Source organism: Strix uralensis, chromosome Z (genome assembly GCF_047716275.1).
Source record: "Strix uralensis isolate ZFMK-TIS-50842 chromosome Z, bStrUra1, whole genome shotgun sequence".
NCBI lineage: Eukaryota > Metazoa > Chordata > Aves > Strigiformes > Strigidae > Strix > Strix uralensis.
The window spans coordinates 58,586,936-58,604,676 of NC_134012.1; the positions used below are offsets into that span (position 1 = coordinate 58,586,936).

The window sequence follows — 17,741 nt, forward strand, 5'->3', positions numbered from 1 at the left end:
ACCAGCTTCGTTGCCCTCCTCTGCACTCGCTCCAGCACCTCGATATCTCTCTGGTATTGAGGTGCCCAAAACTGGACACAATACTCCAGGTGTGGCCTCACCAGTGCAGAGTACAGGGGGACTATCACCTCCCTACTTCTGCTGGTCACACTATTTCTAATACAAGCCAGGATGCTGTTGGCTTTCTTGGCCACCTGGGCACACTGCCGGCTCATGTTCAGCTGCTTGTCAATGAGAACCCCCAGATCCTTCTCTTCCAGACAGCTCTCCAGCCACATCTCCCCAAGCCTGTAGCGATGCATGGGGTTGTTGTGGCCCAAGTGCAGGACCTGGCACTTGGCCTTGTTGAAGCTCATCCCGTTAACATTGGCCCACCGATCCAATCTATCCAAGTCTCTCTGTAGAGCCTCCCGATCCTCATGCAGATCGACACTCCCGCTTAACTTGGTGTCATCTGCGAATTTACTGATGATACACTCTATGTCCTTATCAAGATCATCAATAAAGATGTTAAACAGAAATGGTCCCAACACCGAGCCCTGAGGAACACCACTTGTGACTGGCCGCCAGCTGGATTTAGCTCCATTGACCACCACTCTCTGGGACTGTTCGCTCATCCAGGCCATGGGCAGCCAGTTTTTCTATGAGAATTCTATGGGGAACTGTGTCAAATTCTTTTTGAAAATCCAGGTAGACAATATCCACAGCTTTTCCCTTGTCCAATAGTCGGGTCATTTTGTCATAGCAGGACATAGAAGGCAGGACTTGCCTTTCATAAACCCATGCTGACTAGGTCTGATCCCCTGGTTGTCCATTATATGACTTTTAATGGCACTCGAGATGACCTGCTCCATGACCTTCCCTGGTACCGATGTCAGACTGACAGGTCTGTAGTTTCCCGGATCCTCCTTTCTGCCTTTCTTGTAGATGGGTGTCACATTTGCCACCCTCCAGTCCAATGGGACCTCCCCAGTTAGCCATGACTTCAGGTAAATCATGGAAAGCGGCTTGGTGAGCACATCTACCAACTCTTTCAGCACCCTTGGGTGTAACCCATCTGGTCCCACAGACTTGTGTGCATCCAAGTGATGTAGCAGGTCTCTGACCACTTCCTCTTTAATTGTGATGACCTCATTCTGCTTCCCCTCCCCATCTCCCAGCTCATGAGGCTGGGTGTCCAGGGAACAGCCATTTCCACTGCTAAAGACTGAGGCAAAGTAGGCATTGAGCACCTCAGCCTTTTCCTCATCCTTAGTGACCATGTTTCCCTCTGCATCCAATAAAGGAGGGAGATTTTCCCTAATCCTCCTTTTGCTGTTAATGAATTTATAGAAACATTTTTTATTATCCTTAACAGCTGTAGCCAAGTTGAGCTCTAGCTGCGCTTTGGCTCTCTTAATGTTCTCCCTGCATAACTTCACTACATCTTTATAGTCTTCATGAGAGACCTGCCCCCTCTTCCAAAGGTCATAGATTCTCCTTCTGCTCTTGAGATCCAGCCAAAGGTCCCTGTTTAGCCAGGCCGGTCTCCTTCCCCGCCTGTTTTTTTTTTTAGCACATGGGAACAGCCTGCTGCTGTGCCTTTAAGACTTCTCTCTTGAAGTATGTCCAGCCTTCCCGGACTCCCATATCCTTCAGGGCAGCCTCCCAAGGGATTTTGTCAATCAGTCTTTTGAACAGGTCAGACTTTGCCCTCCGGAAGTCTAAGGTGGCAGTTTTACTAACCCCTCTCTTTGTTTCTCCAAGGATCGAAAACTCAATCATCTCATGATCACTGCACCCTAGACGGCCTCCAACCTTTACTTCCCCCACAAGCTCTTCCCTGTTCACAAGAAGCAGGTCCAGGAGGGCACCTTCCCTGGTCGGCTCACTCACCAGCTGTGTGAGGAAGTTATCCTCCACACATTCCAGGAACCTCCTGGATTGTTCCCTCTCTGCTGTGTTGTGATCCCAGCAGATACCTGGGAGGTTAAAGTCCCCCACAAGAACAAGTGACCGCGAGATTTCCCCCAACTGTTTATAGAAAGCTTCATCCACCTCACTGCTTTGGTTGGGAGGTCTATAGCAGACTCCCACAGCAAGATCTGCTTTATTGGCCCCTAACCTAATCCAAACACTCAACCCCATTATCACTATACTTGATTTCTGAGCTCTCATAGCATTCTCTAACATACAGGGCCACTCCACCACCTCTCCTTCCCTGTCTATCCCTCCTGAAGAGCTTGTAGCCATCGATTACAGCACTCCAGTTGTGTGAGGCATCCCACCACGTTTCTGTGATAGCTACTATGTCATAGTTCTCGTGCTGCATCATGGCTTCAAGCTCCCCCTGTTTGTTGCTCATACTGCGTGCATTGGTATAGATGCACTTGAGATGAGCTAATGAATCCAACACCTTTTTGTGAGTGTGGGCCCCATTCCGTATCAGACCCTTCTCACATGCTTCCACGGTTTCTAAACATCTTTCCCTTCTCTCAAATGAAATGGCAGAGGGAGAGCCCTCACCAGTCCACCATCCTTCAAGCCTTGGCATGCTTATTTCTAATAGGCCCAGTTATCTTCCCCCCCGCCACCTACCACCACCACCCCCCCCTTGTCAAGCAAGTAGGGCATGTGCCCCATTTGCATGCTTATTGATGTAGATGAAAATCATGTAATACTTGAATGGCTGGCTGAGTGCTCACATCCAGCACATCTCATGCTTTGACTGACACTGCTGGCAGTCTGACTCCAGAAAGCTCTGTAATACTCAACTGTTACTTTGACTATATTTTCTAATGGTGTGTTTGTTAATTTACATGGTTTCCATTCCATTACTCTCAAATGCTTAAGAGAAATGAGATTAATTCAAGTAAAAAAAAAATTCTAGGATTTTACACCTTCTACTATTTCCTGCTAAGTCAGTGCAAGGTTTCTTTTGTGAAAGAAGAGCTACCCATTCCATTACCACACTGTGCACTCAGTCTGATGTGTTTATGTCACTGAAGTCAGCATCTATCATCTTCTGTTTGGCAACGGTGAAATAGATTGCATCTTTCGTCATCTCACTACAGATAATTGTCATTCCCAAAAGCTACTGGTATATGAGTCTTCTCAAAGAAGGCATGCTTGTTGTTGTTTTTTTTTTTTTTTTTAATTTTAATTTAAATTAGCTATGGCTAAGGCATTAATGAAACTGACCACATCTCACATTAATATTATTTTTTATTAGAGATCTTATTTTACATATCCCCATAGATATAAAACCTTCCAAAAGAAAATATCAAAAACCTTCAGTTGAAATCAGTTTGTTTTGGACAATATGAGCAAGTAAACCAAAGACATTTAAGATAAAAAAATGTGAAAAAAAAATCAGTACAGGTGCAACTCTGGTATGGAATGTAACTACAAGGTTTTAAAACCATTTCTTACACACCACTGTCTTTAAAATCATACTGGAAGGTAAGGATGCTTGGTTCTCTTAACCAGTAGTTATAAACCCAGCAGCTATAAAAATAGAAAAAAAGAAAACAGTATGATTAAATTAGATAGCTGATGTACAGAAAAAGCAAGAACTTAATTGAAATATCCAATATAACAAAAATATAGCTTAAGAATTCATTAAGAGTTGTTGGAAAAAAATGCAAACCCATCAACAACCACATTCTGAAACAACTAAAGTAAAATTTATTATCCGACTTCAACTGGAGTTTTGACTTACTTAAGGATTTCAGGAAAGGATCCCAAATTGAAGGCTGTTCTATTGTTACACAAAAAATGCAAAATAAAGGAACAAAGATTAAATCTGCTGGTTAAGGAAGATTCAGGCATCATGATTGTACAGCTGATGATAGAAGATTGCTATATGAAACATCTTTTGGAAGCAATTCCAACAGGCAAAATACTTTAAAACTTTATTGCATCAAAATTTTATTCTTCTGCCTAACAAAACTGAAATAGTATTTTAAAAGCTCTCTTGCACAGAACACATAAAAGTCTCTGAAGCATCTTAATTCTGAAGATGTAACAAAATAAACATTATGAGAAATTTCTGCTGGCAAGTCTACCAAGCTTTGAGTTCCAACAAAAGATAGTATTTTCAAATACTACAGCTAAGAAAAGTTACAGTACATGTTTATTGCATGAAAACATCCATTTACTGGATCCATCCGATTCTTCCATTTGTGGTTAGTGGTTCTTGTATTCTTGACATAACTTGCACGAGATCCTACTAAGTATTCCATTAATTACAAAACACACAGTAGACTGAATTAAGTAGGGAAATCTACACAATCTCAACAAAGATCCAACCTGTGACAATGCATGAAATCCAAGTTTCACTTCATTTTCTTTTAAGATAGCCTGCAGCTACATGATGTAATTTGATACACTGTGGAACAATGATGAAATAAAATACAGTAGGCAATATTAGAGTTAGAAAATAGCACATCTTTTTACCAGTTATGATGATTTTTCATGAATTAGTATTAAAGACAAGCGATGAGGTATGGAAAAATAAAGCATAAGCAAGAGAGAGAAGAAAGAGTTAGGAAGATAAATGAAGACTAGGAAATGGGACCATACTCAAGTGCATGTTTATATATATTAACTGTAAACAGTAGCTCTACTTAGGGAAAAATTTTTCACACTTGAATGGCTTCAGCACTAAATATGAATCAATATGTGAAAAGACTCAATTTTTCAGTAATGTGAACACTGGCAATGTAAATGAGGTTGCAAGTTTGAAAAATGTTGTTTAAAATATAGGCACATGATTCTGAATTAACAGGTCACCACAGTCTGTACAAGCACATGTTTTGATGGGTTTGCAAATTATGTCTTGCTTACTATCAACTCTCTGCATCAAGTTGCAATTTCCTTGAAAGCAGCCAAATTTAGATTTTATAGTAAATCTTTTTTTTGTCTGTTTCATGTTACAACGTCATTTTAATACATTCACATAGTCAAAATGTTCTGAATAAGATAGCACAAACTTGGTGCAGGAGGATATAGATCAGAGTGTGGCCAGCATTGTCAAATAGGAGATACACAGCTTAAGTATTATATAAACTACCTTTCCCCTAAAAACATTAACATAGACACCAAAATTGTAACAAGACGTATCAAAAAATAAGGCACATTTATCTTGATATGGTAATCTTGAAATAGAAAACTCATTTCAGAGAACATTGGTATCTAAATGAGTTTTATAAAAAATTGTGTATTCATGATCATTATGGACATTTCTAATTACACATGATAATGGAACAATTGCACATATCCCAGTGTGTCAAGTAACAAAATGGGAGTTTTATTAAACATTTTCATTGCAAAATTATTTTGTAGGTTCATGTTCTCCTATTTACATAACTCAGGTGAGTGGTAGAAGTATTAAGATCTACCATCACTTATCACAAGTACTGCAGGCTTTCATTTTACCACAATTAATAATCCCCTTTGTGTTGAATAAATTGAAATTAATTGTGGAATAAATTGACATTACTGTCATTTATATAAATGATTGTAAATATTTGGACATTAGCTACTACACAATAACATTTTATTCCATTTTATTTCCAAACTGCATCAGGACTTTCTACACTGAATTATTTGTACATATATTCATCAAGGATCAACAAAGAAGGCTGATTAAAATCCAATCCCCTCTTTATGAAAATTAAAACACCAGAAACATCATTAGTTAGCATTTAACCTGAGATTTTATCTGTTGAGAGGTTAACTTCCTTAAGAAATTTCTTCACTTGTTGCATTAACTTATACTGATGTTGTTATTTTATGAAAAAAAGAACAAAACCAAAACCCAAAAAAGTTGGTTGCAACATGGCTTTTCATTGTGTTGGTCAAAAAAAATTATAGAATGAACGTTTTTCTCACAGTATCCAGAAGCTGGAATAATAACAATGTGCTTCTTATTGCACGTGAAACTTAGAGGAGATGTAATTGCAGACTCCTCTATCTGAGTATTAAAGCCAGATTTCATCTTAGTCGAATCCGGAACGTATTTATCTCCATAGAACTCATATTTATTTCACTTATATTTCTGGTATCCGGAGGTGAATGCATCAAAGATAAAGATGCAGGTGTAAGACTTTCCACTCTGAATTTGTTAAAGAGTTTATGTACCTTTATCTGGAAAATAAGAAGAAATATGTTTAGAAAATACAGTATATATCTTAAAATTGACTTCAACCTGATCTCTAACAATGATCCAAATGATACATCTCCTTACAGGTATCAGCACAGCAATTCTTACTATGAGTAGTTTTAGGTACCATGTCTCAAATGCTATACACTAAATTAGATCTTTTTAGGTAGTGTTCACTTGCTGCATTTCAAAGCAAGTAAGTTAGATCAATATATTAAAAAACTGATCAGAAATATTTGGATTAAAAGTCTTCTTGTTTCTAAAAAACCACTCTTTGGCTTAAAAAAAATCCCAAACCTATTTCAAAACTTGATTACAGAATTTTTACAGATTCATAACCATCCAGTCCATCTGTAACTCTCAGAATGAAGTTGTATAATTTATATTTTATAAGTTTATGTACCACATCAATTCTATAGCAACTGCAAAACACTTAAGATATTTGCAATGGTGTAGGCCATGCAAGTGAGCATGGGTAGACAAAGGACATGCTATAACAAGCAAGAGTTTTCAAAGTAACAGTCACATAATTTGTGGATATGTTAATAATATTCAAGAGATACACATCAGAATATGTCATTTGACTCTTTTTACTTAGTAAAGTTCTAAAACACTATTAAAAGTTATTTGAGAATTACTGATGTGTGTTACATGAAAACCACATTTACAGTAAGTTAATGAGATTAAAACTGACCTAGAAGTTTACTTGCTGATGCTTACATGGTCATTCCCACACACAAGCAGATCCATACCTTTATCAAATGGAAAGCAGCTTTCAAGATGAACTTAACTATTACTCTGAAAGTATATATAGTATGTACAACTCTTGAGAAATAACGACCTAGACTTCTACAATTTGACTTAAACATCAATGTTTCTGCTGTGAGGTAAGGTAAGGTACCCATACCTTTCCCTGAGTAGAGGAACAGAGCAAACCTATGTCTCTGTTTGAAAATCTACAGTCAAATCCCTTTCTGTGAAGAATCAGAGTAGCTTCATCAGATGGCTCAATATCCACCTACAAATAAACAAAATTAAAAAATACTCAGAAAGTAGCAGAGCTAGAAAGCCATTTTAGGACCTCATAAAATTATAACTACCTTATAGTGATAGAGCCACTTATCCTTTAAGTAATGTTCAGCCTAAATTGAACAGCAATGTTTCTTTCTGTACTTAGTCTTATAAATAGTAAAAGAACTAAACAGCAAAGAGTTTAGATTAACTAAGTACAACAGAATACAAATGGAAGTTGTTAACCAAGGAGTTCAAAGACTCAGAATTTAAGTGTAGCTATCATAGTTGTATTAACTGGCTTCCCAGAAAAAATATACGGCAAAACCCAAAACAAACTAGAAATCATATGCTAATTACAATAGTCAGTTTTAAATACTCATCGTGACTACATTCTATCAAGCTTTTATTTTGTAAAGTTGCCCTCTAAAATCTAACTCAAAGTATACAAGAAATCATACACTAAAAACCAAATATTAAATAAATTTTATGTTTATAGATTAGACATATGGTGCTCTTGAGTCCCAAGGGGCATCAAAGGTAACCCAAGAGTAAACCACAATCTCAACTTCCTAGTTTGGACCCAATTGCTAAAATCACTTTGGACAAATGGTCACAAGGATAGCATAAATGCCTCAAAATCAGAATCTTGTTTTGATATGTACTTCAGAAAACAGAGTCATAGCCTAGAACTGGCTAGAAAACCTCACTTTACATAAAAACGTCTTTTTTTTTTTTTTTTTCTTTTACATTAAGATGTAGAAAACCACTCTTGTACAGCAAGAGTAACAGAAAAGAAATTCTTCACATTATAGATGAATGTGCATGCAATCTATCTTCACACCACAAGTGGCACATGACAAGATGCCCTTCATGCTGCAAGCTGTATCACTACACTCACCTCAGTAATTTATTTTTTATGATGCATTACTGTAATTATTTCTTTTTTGTTGTTGTTTTACATTCTTCAGCTCTTCATCTTATTACTTATATAGTAAGGGTGTAAAAAAGATGGTTCTATCCACAGCCATGCCAGCTCTTCGGGCTATTTTTCTCTAATTTATTTCTGGCTTACTTGTTTTTGTACAGGTGTTTTTTCCCAAAAGTCTCTGCCATGAGTTAGGTTCACGTCTGGTACTTCAGTAAGTATTGTCTTGGAGAAACCTATGCCAACAAGCATTAGGCACTTTGTGATGCTTTAGCTCTTGAAGGTGTAACAAACAAGAGAGGTCTTAATCTAACAGCCTTCAGATCCAGAACAATTTTCTCCTAATAAAGGAGGTCTTGAAAGAGATTGAAGCAGCTTCTCTGAAACCCAGCATGACACAGCTTCATTGTATGACAAATTCATAGCATTAAGTATTCATTCAGATAATAAAAAAAATGGTAAAGTGATAAACTTAATGTTAGTATTTTCTAAGTTCCTAATTTAAAATAGTAAAAATTTACTCAGAATTTGGAATTGAAATAAGATACTTTGCACTAAAATATTGATTGGTAAAAACTTCACACAGTTTACAAGTCATGAATAACTCAGTTTGAGAAGATTTTAATGAACAACATTAGCTTATAAGCACCTAAAATCAAGTTTCAATTAATGAATGGTGTCTGCAGTCAGGCTGTTCAAACAAGTTTGCAGTACTTAACATCACTGATGGTTGAAAAAGTTCTTATCCTGTTTATTGCAACAGTATTACCACTTTCCACATTAAGTAAGGTAATAATGAAGATGTACAAAATTATTTTCTGCCTGCAACTATGAAATACCTGACTTGGTTTTCACTGTCACTGATGTGACAGTGTTGCACTTAAAAGTAGACATTTTTATGCACACAGAATAATACTGTCTGCCTAAACATCAGATTAGTGAAATATTAAAATTCAACCAGCAGAAGCCTGACTTGCTATGGGGTAAATTAATGTTAAAAATCCAAGCCAGTAATGGGTATCAACACTTCCTCTATTACAGTGGAATTATCTTGTAGTAATCTGCATAACAAATGCATTTATGCATTTCAAATGATGGCATTAATATTTCACCTCCTAAGTTTTTAAAATTAAATATAATCTTAATTACGATTCAAAATATTTAAAATAGAAAGGTAATAATTAATGACACCTTCAGGAAAAGTGTTTTGGTAAGTAAAAACATCTATGATATAGTAGTCAACCTTTTAGAATTCCCAGGATTTTATCATGCACATACCATTCATGTGTAATAAATTAAGCTGTTCTAAACTATTGTCAAAGCAGGTGTAAGACTAAGTTGCCACAGCCTCTGCATCTACTTTAATTCTTCTTACACCATCTCTAGGTAAGTTAGATTAAGTGTATGCAAGCATGTCTAAGGAAGGATGAACCTAATTTACATCAAATACACCTTCTAAACATGACCATGCTAACTGCATGAAAACCTGTGATAAATTTCTCAGTTTTCAACAAACAACATCCATAATCTTGTAAAACTTCACAGCGTTGTTATATGACAGAAATTCCCTAACTACTGCACAATCAAATATCTGGACTGTCTTTCTTGGAAGAGTTGCCAAAGTTTGATATAATTTTGATCTGAGAAATAAAATGCAGTTCTCATATCAGGCTTCTAGATGGAAAAAAATTTTGCTAGGCTTTCTTATAAGCAGTATCCTGGGGCAATGCTGCTAAAATTTTTATGAGAAAGAAAAACCATTTAAACACTTTTTTATCTGATTACTGTAAGCTAACAAACATGCATTGAAAAGTTCAAGCAACACGACAAAAATATGTATATATATTTAGTATAACTGGACAAATGTACTCAGTTTTTAACAGCTTCAACAGTTCACGCAATGGAGAAGTAGTCTACATGTCTGGAAAAAATTGCAATGTGTCAATTAGCCAGAATTACGACACATCATTCACATTCTTGGAAGACAGAGAAAGGAAACAGAAAGTGAGGAGAGATTTAAAAAGGCCATTTTGACATTCAAGAAATTATTTGCAAGGCATAACATCAATTCTGCTGTGGGGAATAACTGTTCTGTACCTATAACGATAGTGCTCCTATCCTGTGACTACTGATAACTTTCACTTTGAAGTGCACAAAGTAATGCTGCAAACTCAAGAGCTGTCAGTCAAGTAATCATTGAAATAAACACGTTGTGGACAGGGAAGAGATCATAGCCTCAAACATTCTTATACCAACTGGAATAGTGGGGCCAGTATAGCCCAGATAAAGTTGTAGAATTCACCTATGAGTAGTAACATTGAACTCAAAAAAGCAGACGCAGAACCAGCTTTCCATTTCACGGGTTTCATGGCCACACAATCAAACAAGTGAAGGAAGTTTAGGCCTTGAAAAGGGAGAAGGGGCACGTTCATGAAGGTCTGCCCCGAATTTGACATGCTGAAGCAAACAGCTGTTGCTGAGCTGCCTGAGGTAAATGAAAAAATTTTTACAGTGAAGTGTGGAACATACACTTCACATGAAGATTTAATTCAATATGAAGCTTCCTCCTAACTTGGGTGTAAGACCCACAGAATCAAGAGTTATTTCACTTTGAAATTCAAAATAAGAAAAAGTCACAGCTGAAGATTAAACATGAGATTGAACTATTAAGGGAAAGTGTGAGAAAGTAATTATTTACTTTTTAAAATAATGATTAAGACTAAAAATGAAGAACTATGTTAAAATAGTAGCCAAGGGCAAGCTTTGCAGATATTCTGAATATAATCTGAGGTATAACCTCGGCCACCACAGAGACTCTAAGGGAGAAGGAACAACTGTAGTTTGTAAGTATCTAAGTATGGCAGAATTAAAAAGGGATTTAATCTATGGTAACAGCACTGGTGAGTAATACTGCAATACAGCATAAAGTTAACATACTCCCCCTTTAAAAAGTGTTGAAAAACTGAAAAGAATTTATACAAGAGCTGGCAGAAGAATGCACAAACAGTTCTACTTCTATAGTTTATCAAACAGAAAATTGAAATATGGTGGTCACAATTGTGCAAGTTCCTTTGCAAGGAATATTGAGTACAGAGCAGGCGGTTTGTTTTTGTTTGGTTTTGTTTGTTTGGGGTTTTTTGGTAAACCTACCAGAGAACAGTTTCACAGGAACCAAGGACTGTAAAGTAATGTTAGAATAATTAAAATAGATCTTGTATTTAAGCTTAAAAATATTTTAAGAATTTATTCCTATGGATGTTAAGACATGGTAGATTTTCTTTAAGTCTTCCAAACGGAATCAGATGGGTTTAAAACTATATGCTTTATTAAAAACACAAGTAATTGTATTCAGAAAAAAAGTCTAATGACCTTAAATTTAATTCTTCTTAATACAGAAGAGGGCGAAGCATATGAACCTTCTGCTCTTAAACTTTGGGAATATGCTGAAATGTGTCACCTCCAGATACAGAATAATACACTATGTATATTATTATGTTGTGAGAAAACAATTTCTGTATTTCACATTACTTAGACACAGGTCTCTAGTTTTTGCAGAATTAACAAAAACTAGTTATCATGCTGCAGTTTATCATATCATATAAAAAAACCTCCCACAAATTACTTTTCTGAAGTATTTGATTAAATTATACTAATAAGCTACATCATGTTTGCTCATAAAAATACTGGTTTGACCTTACCTTTGATTGGATTGTCCTCAGATTGACTATATGCATGTCACAAGGCATGGATGACACGAGTGGAGAAAAAGTATTTAGCATCTCTGGGACACCTGAATCTGCATATGTTGACATTGGAATTACAGGATGATTTAAGAAAGAAGATGTCATATGGCTAAGAAGTGAGGGAAAACTGACTGGTGCCTTCTCTTCATTCTGCAAAATACAAGAGAAAATATTTTTAAACTCAAATATATCATCATGTCTAAATTTTTAAACACACTTACTTTATATATGATTTCATTAATTTAACAGAAAATTTTCATTTATAGACTATTTAATTACTTTTGGAAACTTCTGATCATCCACTAATACACTAAATACTAGGTATTCTTCCTGGTTTTACAATCATTAGTACACCTTACAAAATTAACATTAGATGACACCTCATTTTACACCATTCCTCAGTTTTCTGTGTTAGCCCTTCATGTGTAAACAATGTAGTTTAGAGAGAGAAATCAGCTACCACTTTGGCAAGTTGCTCCTATCTATTCAATATCTACCTGAATACTGACAGCCAGCGAGTCTTTTGCAGGCTTCCTTTTATGCATAAATTTTCTGTCTGTATTTCTAGATAATTTCTTCAGATTCATCTAACTTGTATCCTACATCCCTCTCCCTTTCTTTTTAAATTTAACTTCTTTAAACTGTTTGCTGGAAGAAACTGCAACTAGAATCTTTGCCTTGGTCCACAATGCAAAAAATTTCTTTCAGCAGTTTTATTTCAACATCATGCCAGCAGGAACTGAAGGGACTCTCTCCCAAGATTTTCCAAGTTTCATAGTTTGCCAAGTTTTGTACTTTGCCAAATTTTGTATTTGCAGTGCTTTTACATGGCTGCAGAAGCTGTGTTACAAACCTGAGATGACTAAATTCTACATATTCACAGCAGCTAGTAAAAGCTCCATAGAAGTCAGAAACGAAAACAAAGGAACTTTAAAACCACAATTTCTGTTTTAGAACTACCATGAAGATAAGGTAGAAATGGGTGAAAACTTATTTTGCTCTTACTTTTTATTGCATACTGTGAAAGACTGAAATGTCAAATGACTGTCTCAAAGCTTGCTTGTGTCTGTGCAAACCTCAAGGACAAGCTGCTGCGGCCTTTGGATTAGTTTAAGGAAGCAAGAGTATATAAAAGGATGCACCCCCTACTCCCTTGCAGTTGCATTGTCAAACTCCTTAGATAAACTCAAAGGGGGAGACACAGACTGAGTGGAAACCAAATGTTTATCAGTGGCCCCATCCTGTAGCCCTTTGTGGCTCTATTGTGTACGCCAGACACCATGCCTGCATTGCTAATGAACTGGTAAGAGGCGAGCATTTCTGCCCCAGAAGCTGCATGCAGCAAAAACCTGTGGGACCAGAGAAAACAAAACTAAAGGTGGGCAGATATGCTAATCAGCTGATACAATGAACTTAAAAGGCAACATAAAACTTTGCTGTGTGTGCACCCACCACCAAAGAACTGAAGACTCAGGACCAACGGGACACTGCTGGATCCATGGTGGTGACTAGTCTTGTGACTCTATTCCGCAAGTTTGCTTGATTTCTGTCTTTTCCTTCCATTCTGTCCTATCACTACCCCTCTTCACTTCTTTAATAATAAAAATCTGTTTTGGGTATACGGCATTTGACCTCGTTTGTGTCTTAATCTCACTCTTGGGATCATATCAAAACCTCCCCTGACACTGGATTTGGACACATACTTAATCAGATAAATCCCTGCTTCTTTATAGTTAAACAGGTGATTTTTAGTGAAAACTTTGTAGAAAGTTTACTGAAAACATAGAATCTTAAGCACTGATATCTTAGATTTGCATTTTATGATAGGCTGAAAACATGGAAATAAAAAATAAATGGAAGACACTTAAAGCAAAGGGGAGTATTATTTATCAGCTTATAATGGACAACCATAACAGTAACTCCTGTTTTGGGGTGTGTATGCATGTATGCATATTTGTTTCTAACTCTGCAGTAGCATTAAATACATCTGACATTGTAGCAATTAAAAATATGCCAGAGCTGAACTCAGGCAAGATGGTAATTTCTGTTTTATTCTTGCTGCTATTCTTAGTAACGACTAACACTGTTTGGCTTTTTAGTAGCTACTAAGCATTAAGACTTGTACTTTTATAGATCTATTATGACCCCCAAATTACTTTCCAAAAATGGTAATAGTTGATAGTTATAGAGGATTGCTCCTCCATGCACCTCACTACGTTTATTTACATCTGCCACTTTACTGCATGCTTAATCAGTCTTGAGTCCCCCAACTCCTCAGTTAGCCTTGATTTTTTTTTTTTTTTAACTTTGAACAGTTCAGCACCACTGGCAAAAGTCCTTGTCATGATTTTCTTCTCTTCCAAATAAAGTATGAGCAAGCTTGCTCTAAGTACAGCTAAAGCTAAAAGTCTTCAGTTCAAGTGACTGCATACACTCTCTATTCACAGGGAAAATGTGCGTATACATGTTCTTTCAAAGAAGAATTCACCGTTTAACCCAAAAGAAACAGTTTACTCTGTTGCCACAGATGTGCTAAAAATACAGTCAAAACATTTTATTGTCAATTTTCTTAGTATTATTCAATCTTTTTTTTCTGTAAAGTAAGTTGACTGCTTGCATCTGAGAACTTAAAAAAAGGTTTCCTAGAATATCTTACACATGAATCAGTCTGAATCAGTCAAATAATTTATTCATCCTATTATAAGAAATATCAAACACCCTTGCATGTTACCCGAGAATGAGCAGAAGACAAAACTACTGTCCAGCAACAACAGTTACTTGAGATCAGTTTTTCATACGCACTTTTAAACAATGGGCATTCATACTCACAGCATTTGAGACCAGTGATTTTGCCTAAACAGAATTCATCTTCAGCCATTTCCTCCTCTAGTTTCAACCACTGCCTAACATACACTACAAACATGTTGTGGTAGGAAGTGCATGCCCCATATCCAACATAGTTCGCCTCAACTCCAGATTTCTCAGATTTAAGCGACTCAAAGGAATTGAAGAGAGAATGGTAAGCCTTCACAGAAACAACTTTTTTTTTTAAGTGTTTTAACTACATGCAAATTCTCCCTGTAAGACACCCCAAATACTTGGGGAAGGGCCAATTTTTTTATGGGAAGAGTGACTGAAAAATCATTCTAAGTGCAACTTTATGCCTGGAGGTACAGTGCTTGCTGAAAACAAACAACTCATTTAGATGTCCTCATAATTTCAGAAACAGATGTTCCTCTGAACATGCCACCAAGGTCACTTGAGATGAAGAGACATGAGATCATTCTGAAAGCTTCTGTTCCATGTACAGAAAAATACTGTGTACATAAACACAAACATGACATCCATGGGTCAAAACCTTGCCCAAATCCCAGAGATCAGAAGCACAAGAAAAAGCAGGAGGCGAGTTTGTGTATTGGCTGGCATGAAAGTAAAAATATCGCCCATGGTAAACATATCAGATGAATCCTCAAGCCTTGTCTAGGAAAAGATAGCATGGGGCAGGTCAGTTTTCTAGGACTGAATCCTTTAAAGCCTCCTCTAAGGCTAACAGAAGTAATGTGAATAAAAAAAGGTGTTTTTAATATAAAGATGCAGTAACATATATTGCAGTTGAGAAACCAGGTAAAGATGGAAGAATGCTGGAAACTTTGAAGAAGCATGCCAGTGTGAGAGAATTTTCTATTAATGAACAATTGAACAAAATTCTCAGAGATAACCCATAGCAGAATCATAAAGAGTGGCTCCTCAACTCCTAAATCCTGGAAATGTCTGAGGATTGCAGAGAAACACAGTCTTGAAGGACTCTGGCAAATGCTAGAACCAGAGCTGATTCAACTTGGCTCATTTTTGCTCCCGCTGTGTTTAGATGTTTATCACAGGCATAAGCATTATACTCAAGCATTATCCACTTTGAAAAGCTGCAGTAAGACTTAGGTGGAGAGTTTATCTTGAATCTTGTATTCCCACATCTGGAATGACAGTCAGCTTTGGATGACTGCACTAACAGAAGTGCAGTCATTCAGTAAACCTATGTAATAGCAATGGGAACAGAGAGTGTAGTAGGTGTCAAAAGATGCCATGAGATGACAGGAGAAAGTGTTTTGCCAACACTGTGAAGACAATGGTATCACAGGAGATCCAGAAGGGACACTTCAAATCCCATGTCCCCCTAGGTACATCACAGTCATGAAAGAATTGGAGTATGTCTTTCCCCCTCTCAATCTAGTGATCCAAAATTTAAACAGGACTCTGGGGAAAACGATGGGAGGGGTTTGCATGTACAGACAATGCATTTGGAAAAATAGTTTCTCTATATGCACACTCACTATGTGTGTGGCTTTCAGCAATACCCTGCTGATGTAAGTCAGAAGATGTAGTCCCACAGTCTCCAATCTAATTAAAGTACTGCTCTCTCAAAAGTGGCATTATTTCCTCAACTTCAATGACAGTGTTTAGAGCTCAAAATGTGAAAAGAGCTCCACTGGCAGCCTTACAAACATTATGTTACGTACTGGCACGACTCTGATGAATGCCACTGATATAGCTGAGTATTGGCTTAACGAGGTATAATCAAAGCAAATACTGCCTTTTTTAGCTACCTTACAGCACATTCACATACAGTTATCCAATTGGAAACTGTGTGGAAATACAACTCCTTGAATGACCGTGCAATAAATGTAAACAAAATCTCATATAAGATCTTTCCTTGTCATCAAAAGTAAGGTGAACAATTCCAAACTTTTAGTTTTGAAGAAAAACAAACAAAGCACACTCCAGAATAACCTTAGGTTACAATTCGTAACAAGTTCTAAGAATGACCTCTTCTATAAAAAGTGCCCTTATATCAGAAATGAGCTATTTTATTGCCAAGTGGAGAATGTGACAGATTAAGAAAAGACTCAAAGGGTTTTCTGGTAAGAGTCTAAATTGAGGAACTAAGGTCCTTAATTAGAGGAAAAAAACCACTAATTAGACTCTTTAGAGATCATTTAGCAATTGAATGGAAGAAAGAAATGGAAAATACTGTAGACAAGAAAGTAAAGCTGAAGCAGCTGATAATTGGACTTCAACTGAGCTAACAGAGAAACAATTAACTTTTCAACACAGACAAGTAGTCTGAAATTTCCCACATGAAAGTAGGGAAAGGAAACTGAGGCAGACAGTATATGAAATCACAAATCCTGACTATTTATTCCTCCTCTAGACTGTTCTCTGCTATGAAAAACCCTAGTCAGGAAAGAAATTTAATAATGACTCCAAAACCCCACCAGCATCCAAACTATCTGATCAAACATGCTGAAATGTGGATGCTGACTTCAGATGTCAGTGCATTCAAATAAAATCTGGAAATAGACAGAATTCTGGGCCAGCTAAATCAAGGGATGCAAATCAAAATAGTCTGATACCAAACCACCTGGACTATTCCTGGAAGGAAAAAAGTCTCTCCCTCTCTCTCATGTTACGTGAGGAAACAATTTTTGTCAATTTTCTCTATACAGGTTCAGAAAACTAACTGGAAGCACTCTTCAAAGAAGAATGTGTCTGGACTAGAAAATCTTATCTGTGGACAAAAAAGACTCTTCAGAGCATCTCTAGTCCCAAAACATAGGGAGATAATATTATTAAATATGTCTCAGTCAAAATCTAGTAACTGACAGCAACCAAGATGTTCAGCCAAAGAATCTAAAGTGTCCCAAAGACAAACATGGAAAAAAAGTGTTTTGTCCTGGTTTCAGCTGGGTTAGAATTAATTTTTCTTTTTAGTAGCTAGAATAAGCTGGTATTTCAGGATTGATAGCTGGGAACAGTCTGGGTATCAGTCAGTGGGTGGTGAGCAAAAGCACTGTGTTTGTACTTTCTATCATTGCTATTGTTTTGTTTTCTCACAATTATTACACTGTTCTTATCTCAA

The 17,741-nt window shown here is 36.7% G+C and overlaps 1 protein-coding gene across 7 annotated transcripts in view; it reads right to left on the bottom strand.

The window, feature by feature from the left end:
* Positions 1-3,186: 3,186 nt before the first annotated feature.
* MAN2A1 (mannosidase alpha class 2A member 1) overlaps positions 3,187-17,741 on the bottom strand; it is a 126,664-nt gene continuing 112,109 nt past the window's right edge. Inside the window, exons 20-22 of one of the 7 annotated variants that reach the window (XM_074854983.1) lie at positions 11,783-11,977; positions 7,053-7,163; positions 3,187-6,129 (exon numbers count right to left, since the gene is read on the bottom strand). In XM_074854983.1, coding sequence (XP_074711084.1) covers positions 5,977-6,129; positions 7,053-7,163; positions 11,783-11,977 — 459 coding nt within the window. In that variant the 3' untranslated portion in view covers positions 3,187-5,976. Of the gene's footprint in view, positions 6,130-7,052; positions 7,164-8,054; positions 8,486-11,782; positions 11,978-17,741 lie in introns of those variants that run through there. The other 6 variants (XR_012626951.1, XR_012626953.1, XR_012626950.1 and 3 more) reach the window with 6 other exon arrangements.